Source organism: Manduca sexta, unplaced genomic scaffold (genome assembly GCF_014839805.1).
Source record: "Manduca sexta isolate Smith_Timp_Sample1 unplaced genomic scaffold, JHU_Msex_v1.0 HiC_scaffold_245, whole genome shotgun sequence".
Classification (NCBI taxonomy): domain Eukaryota; kingdom Metazoa; phylum Arthropoda; class Insecta; order Lepidoptera; family Sphingidae; genus Manduca; species Manduca sexta.
In genome coordinates, this window is record NW_023593415.1 from 1 (window position 1) to 7,340 (window position 7,340).

At 33.8% G+C, this 7,340-nt stretch overlaps 1 protein-coding gene across 1 annotated transcript; it reads right to left on the reverse strand.

The window, feature by feature from the left end:
- Positions 1-1,886: 1,886 nt before the first annotated feature.
- LOC119192180 (acetylcholine receptor subunit beta-like 1) lies at positions 1,887-2,852 on the reverse strand. Its single transcript, XM_037446015.1, has one exon. It carries the CDS (start codon positions 2,829-2,831, stop codon positions 1,887-1,889), a length of 945 nt encoding a protein of 314 aa, XP_037301912.1. The 5' UTR covers positions 2,832-2,852.
- Positions 2,853-7,340: the final 4,488 nt, after the last annotated feature.

The following is a 7,340-nucleotide window of genomic DNA, read 5'->3' on the forward strand; positions in this document are numbered from 1 at the left end:
ACTATCGCTAAATATAGTTTGGCGTTTAATTACGATGATAATGTTCAGAACACATTAACTGAATTATGACGAGTTATCGCCGGTCTCAATAACTTACGAACATTTAACTAAAGTTAGCTATCTATAGTCGACAGTAAAAGTTACGGTAACTGTTACTCCTGTTCCAATATCCTTTAACTATTGAAACCGCCCGCCCGACGAAGCGTTTTATTTTGCACTGAGTACAACTAATATTTATTGGGTGCTTTTCATAGTTTCAACTATAATTTTCAGTATTATTACCTACATTCGTTTTAGGTAGAGCAGAATAAATAACATGGGTACTGCATTTATTATAATAACAATGATTAACTATGTTCATCTTAAAAAACATTATCAAGAAATTTAACCGCCTTCAAAAACCATTTAAAATCAAATAATAATTTAACGTTACCTACTTCTTACCAATTTTGGAGTCGATGAATAATTGTCGTTTGTATGTATTTGAATGCTCTTGAAATTTCACTTGAATTGTTCTATACAAATTATAGAACATTATGGTTGCGCACAAATTATCGGTGTCATTCTCAGGTACAGTGGAGGTACGTCACTCGCTCGGCAGACTGATAAATGACCTCTTGAAGGGCGAAAAATAACATTAGTTATCCCTCTCAAACCGTGCCAGCCTTACGGAGGGACAGCAAAAAGCATAGAGAGATCAAAAGATTTTTTATTGGAGTATTAGATTTTTCGATCTTGTGTTATCTTTTTACAATTTTAGCTTATGAATAGGGGCGTAGCTACCACCGCATCAGCTGTGTCAGTGATCCGGGGCCCTTGAGCTTTAGGGCCCCTCTTGGCCCATACCTATATTAAACTAAGCGGGTGCCCAAAAGTTCGCACTGCCCTGAAAAGCCCCCAACAAATATAGATATAGGGCGCCTCTATGGCAAACTACGCTACTGCTTATGAATCTATCAAAATAATCATGTCAAGCAATGTACGATCAGCCACAAAAGTAAATCAACTTTAAACTTTAAATATTCTGTTTCTGGTAATTTTGTGCGTATTCCTCACATACCTTTGAAATTATTAAGGAAAACTTTTCGGATATGCAGGTTTCCTCGCGATTTCTTTCGTCGTTAAAGTAGCCGATAATTTATTAAGAATACACATGTCATTTCCTTGCGTGTGAACCTGCGGAGATTCGTCTCGTCAGTATGTTCTACTCCCAACTAGGTTATACAATTTTTATTTTCTAAATATCATTATCATCAGCCGCAGGACGTCCACTGCTGAACATGGGCCTTCCCCAAAAGATCCCCAAGGATTCATATCGACCTATTCGAAGATATATTGATTTCTAAATATATTTGGAGAAAATTATGACCATTAACCATATGAAAATTATGACCACTCGTCATGAATTTACTTTTATAAATCAACTATAGGTGGGTTGGGAAAATGCAGAGTTTTATATACTCAAATAGGAGACTAAAACTTATAAAAACATAGACTGGTAGCCACTAAAAAACAGCCTAAATATTATTTATTGAACCCTTTTCTGTTGTAGTGTAACAAGAATTTTTTGGATTGCGGCTTTGGTACAAGGTGTTTTTTGTGTTGTGACCTCTCCCACCTGTCTTCAAGATTGGCCAAAATTCAGCGCACAATTTGTTCGTATTTATAGCAAATTATGTAACATTAGCCCTCGGTTTCCAGACAATAAACGCCTTCATAATTATTAAGCGGTGTAATTGAAAACTTCATAATTTGAGTAATTTAAAACAAAATAATACAACATTTATTTGCCACAGCATAAACAGATTCTTTATCGATATTCTGCTATGTTACCGATTACTACAAAAACATATTAAAAGTTTTAATTTATTGCGAAAACACATTTTTTAATAATTTAATGGCGGTGGTTGGGGCATATAAACAAAATATAGACACACATAAACAATAACAGTAACAATAAAGAATACACTGTTAATTATATTTGCAAAATTAGTCCACTGTTCAGCGAATTCGTTGGCACCCACCTCCGATTCCCATTTAGGCCAAACCAGCATCTTCCCTCGGCCTTTGTATACGATATCATTAACGAAAGAGACCCAAAGAGGAGGCACCTTCTCTCTCTTGCACATAACAGCCAACATAAGCGTCAAGAGAAAAAGGAATATGTTGGTCAACATCGAGCCTCGGTAATAGAACAAAACACTAGGCGTGTAAAAACTATGACCAGGCATATTCTCCTGCAACTCTGTCAAGAATGAAAAATGATTCGCTATATTAAAACAGACGAGTCCGAAACGTGTCATTCTTCTCACATCCAAAGTAAAAGAAACTATTGATAATGTAGAAAGTGCTATAGATGGATAAATGAGCGTAGCAGCTACCGTCTCCGCGTGTCGCTCTATCACAAATGTCATTGTTAGTTGGGTCTCCGCTCCCTGATTCTCCTCTTGCTTGTAATCTATTATATCCCACTCCATTCCGTAATCAGCACCAATCATACGTACAGCACGTCCAGCCGTTTTAAGTCTCACTGTGCTATTCTTATTTTTCCATACTCCGAACTTAACACTGCAAGATTGCGTGTCGTACGGCCATTTAGTCAAATCGCTATTGCAAATTGCTCTGTCAACCATTTTGTAGATGCAGAAAATTTCACCACTACTCCTGATCGCACATTGTTCGAAGAAGAAATGCACTGACTGCTCTGAATCTATGGAATTCATCAATTTTATTTCGGGGTACCACATGTCAGAGTTCAATATGAGGGTTTCATTCAGTCCGTTATAATCTGCAGGGTTCCAGGTAATTTTGTTATTGTTCCATGTTAACATCACCCAACTATAAATGGCGAATGCTCCTGGTTGCTGTCGTAATTAAACCATTTTAAGTTGAGCCGCAGTTTTACTTCTACGCCGTTGCGGTCGCAAGGTATGTTCGACAGTTCAGGCTTCAGCTTAAGATCTTTGTGGAGACGTTGCTCCCAGACATTAACGGGTGTTGTATCGTCAATGATGCAGTCTTGCAGGGATTGTTTTAGCAAAATAAATATAAAAAATGTACACAGCATCATGTTTGCAGTTGTAATGTGTACTATCGGATTGTTTTAGTTGCAGCATACGCCCACTTTGATAAAGGTAATTAATATAATCTGACATGTTTTTTGCGCAATATTATTGACTAATTATGCCCGCAACTCTGTCTACGTTTTCTTAGATCTAGATATTATATTTAAGATCACTTCTTTTATATTTAGAAAGCACATTTTTTTTAATAATATTAATTCCGTAGGTACAATTTTATGAAAACTTAATTTAGCTCAGAAAAATGCTTCACGTTTTTGTCAATAAATTTTAAATTGATGTGTGGTTTTGCGTGATACACGTGCGAACACGGAAAAGCCTTTTACAATTTTGTTATATGTATAGATAACTTTATTTACTGAAATTTGTTTTATTATTTGCTGAGAATTATTATAATTTTACACTGTCCCATCGAAATAAGTTTTTCGTCGAAACTTCCAGAATCTGAAATCAAAACTTCGGTCACTATAATTGTATTTTTTTCATACGTTACAAAACATTGAATAGCAATATATTTTGCTTTATTATCTTTAAGTTATCAAGTCTTGCTCGGGCAGAGTCATCGGTAAACCTAGTATATTCACTCAACTGCGAGTAATAATGCTATCAGCGTAAACACGGCCAGTTAACCCAAGGGCTCTTGGCTGTAAAGAGCGAAGTCCTCCAAAAATATGCCAAAATATTTAACATCATAAATGCAAATGAACAAAAACCATGGTGTTAATGTCCCATAAAATTTGAATTTTACAATCTCTAGCAACACTTACCGTAAAAATGTGTTTATCCGCATTACAATTTGGACTTTATTTGTATTTCATAGAGTTGAAAATTGAATGAATGAACATACAACTTATTTCTGAAATTGTGAGGTATGGAATGTAGTTATGATTTTATTTTTCATCTAGAATTATAATACCGCTTAAATTATTCGGGTTCATCGTGTAATGATGACTTTATTATGCAGACGAATAAAAATAAAGTACGTACGTATATTTGAATTATCAAAAAAAATGCAATAAAAAAACAAAAGTAGGTGATGGTCGGTAAAAAGTTTATTCGCAAATTAAAAAGCGAATTTAATAATCATAAACTCACGCCTTTTATCGTCAGACATACGTGAATTCCATGTCAAAAAGTCTTCAATGAAATAGATATACTAAGCAGCCAGTCACAATAATGTTGGCTCTCTATAATTTTAAATTACGCCATTTTGAATTTCGAACATAATAAATATTTCTAATTATAATTCCAGTACAAATATTTAAACTATTTGCTTCTCTTGGTATTTAAACTCGGAACAATTGAAATATCATTTGCAACGGTAGTACCATCAAGTTTGTATTTAAGGGTAACAAACTATTCTCTGTAATACTGACACTATCGTAGAATTGGGTCAGTATTATATATTGTGTAGACAATATACGATAGAAGGCTAGACTGTCCTTAATACACTACTTTTGATATAATTTTCATACCTAGAAAAATCTAACACAAAAGCTTACAACAAAAGTACGAGACTCAATAAAATTAGCAAAGCGAAACGACTTAAGCCAACGCTGACAATGTTTGATACAAAATTCCGACTCCTGGGCAAAAATTCCATTCAAAACTCGACAATCACAATAATACCATTTTCCGAAGCAATATTCGCGTTCAAGGACGTATTTGGAGGGAAAATGAAAATTTATGTAGAGCTGAACGAACGGCGGGCTGATATTTTACAATCTGACAAATAGCACCGCAGACTGCTTTCCATGGGGCAGTTAAAAATAAGGAAATTTGTACGCACTGTACGTTAGAATTGCGGCGGGTTTTGTATGTTTTTAGAGTTAAATATTTCTGAAATGTTTAGAAAAGTATATATTAATTTTAGGGTCGTTTTCTCTATTAAATAAATAGTTTTTGCTGGCGACCCTACCTGCGTGTAATCTTTTACAGGATATATATGTATTTCCGGAATTAAAAGTCGCCTATAGCACTCAGGAGTAATTTACCTTCCTATTAATTGAAAAATTTAAAAATCAGTTTGGTAATTCCTGCTGTCAACGCGTCCAAACAAACATAGTCTTCAGCTTTACATATTAGTATCGTCGAGACTAGCCAAGTTGCCAGTAATAAACACTAACTGGTGGTAAAAAAACGAATTACGTCTATTAAATTTTATTTTTTATTAAACTGCTTCACTTCGCTTGTTGCCACGTCATATTCAATATTACGTCGCATAATGTGTGTTAATTTTGCTTAAAATGTCCTTTTAGGCAAAATACTTCCTCTACTTTGCTGTTAAGGTAATTACTAATACGTAAAAAGCTTCAATTATTACATACAGATTACGCCTACCAGTTTGCAATTTGCATTATTATTATTTGGTAAAATAAATGGAAGTGTATTACTTACAATACAAACCTATTGAATTAAATAAGTAATAAAACTTAGAACCTGATTTCCGCTATTGCACTTGTAAAGATACTTTGGACTTCACTCGCATTAATATAGGAAGATGTGTTCTTAGATAATTAACAAATTTTCATTATGCACCAATGCTGATCTCATAGAAAGTAATACAGTTATATTATTTAAATATACCGCGCCGTTCTCCAGTACAGTGCGAATGCCTGACCTCTCAAGGAACTGCACGGAATAATGGACCATCATTAATTACGGCTTGTTTGCGAGGAAAAACATCTCCCAGGTGAGAAGAAAATTCTTGGCAGAAAAGAGGGATCTATGGCCGCTAATAGATAGCAAGGAGTTATTGTCCTCTTTGCTGCTTGAATGAGTTCAGTTTTATTACCTTTGGCATAGTGAATGTCATGAGTAAATGCCAGTCGTAAAATCTTAACTTCAATTCTCAATTTCATCGTCTTTTACATCGATATATATGTACTACGTACTAGATTTGGCATTCCGAACATTAACTGTATTACTTGTACTCAACTGAATTAAACTGCAATCTATTCAAACTGACTTTAGTATGGTCAATATTGACAGCTTGTGGTTGTGTACGGAGTGGCGCTCATGAAATAAGAACTCGAGTCTAAGTGTAAACTTGGATTTGAATAAAAAATATTAGTCAAATAAGTAAAATTATTTGTTGTTTAAGTGAATAAATAGGTTAAGACAGTGACGTTTTGGTTGCCATTTCAGTTCAGATTTTGAACAAATAGTTTATATGGACGTTTGTGTCTATAGCATATACGTCAATGGTATTTTATAAGATTGTAACTTTTCGGCAAAGGACAATGCCCAAAAACCAGGCTTTATCTTTTGCGTCAGTCATGCGTCTTAACCAAATAACCATGTAAAATCATAATTTTAATTATTACTTCATTTGTATTTATTTCAGTCATGAGCAAATAGGGGTTTTAAAAATATAAAAAAAAAAAATTGTTTAATTGTTGCAAATCAAACACCGGATAATTTACTGCCAATATGGCGAATTGATACCAATTTATAACAAATTCCCCTTTTAAATGGAATAAAAAAGTTAATATGCACGATAAATGTACTTGTACTTGAATCTATAATATATAGATTAAATATATTATTCATTAAACAAAAATATTGTTATAAAAAATATATTTTACTTAATAATTATGACCAAACTCCAAATAGCTGGTAAAAAAGATAAAATATTAATCATTCTAAAACAAACAAATGGCGACTTGTACTTGCATTGACAGAAATACTCAAGTCAGCTAAAACATGTCTGGACTTTATTTTTAATTAAATGAATATATGGGTACTGATTTTTATTACACTGGCAACTGAAATTAATGACATTTTGACACTATAGATTTGTCTGAATGAAAATATTTAATTATTAAAATATTTTACTCAATATCAGAGTGTTATTCTTATGTATTTTAATGTTGACTCGAAAAATTCACTGTTAAGAAACAAGGTATATAGTGTGTGTTCCGAACTTTGAGACGGAAGGCAGCAACACAATGTCGTCTAGAGCCTAGACCCAGGACAGTTAATCGAGACGACATATCCCGGCGGTGTATTAACTGCACCATTGCGGTGCCACAGCAACGATAAGTATATTTCTTAAACAGGCTATCCAGTTTGTAAGTTATGTAGATTATTATTAACCTACCCACAATGTGTGAAAAATCTTGCAAAAACTAAAGAACACAGTTTAACAATAATAATAATCTGAACACATTTACTGAACTTCTACATTATATTTTAGGTTTCAAGGCTGGAACGAATTTGTGCTGCCTGCTGCAGATCAGTTAATAGAGAGTTTCACAG

Coding starts and splice junctions, on each gene's coding strand:
- LOC119192180 (XM_037446015.1), bottom strand. CDS start 2,831: ATGTTAACATGGAACAATAACAAAATTACCTGGAACCCTGCAGATTAT.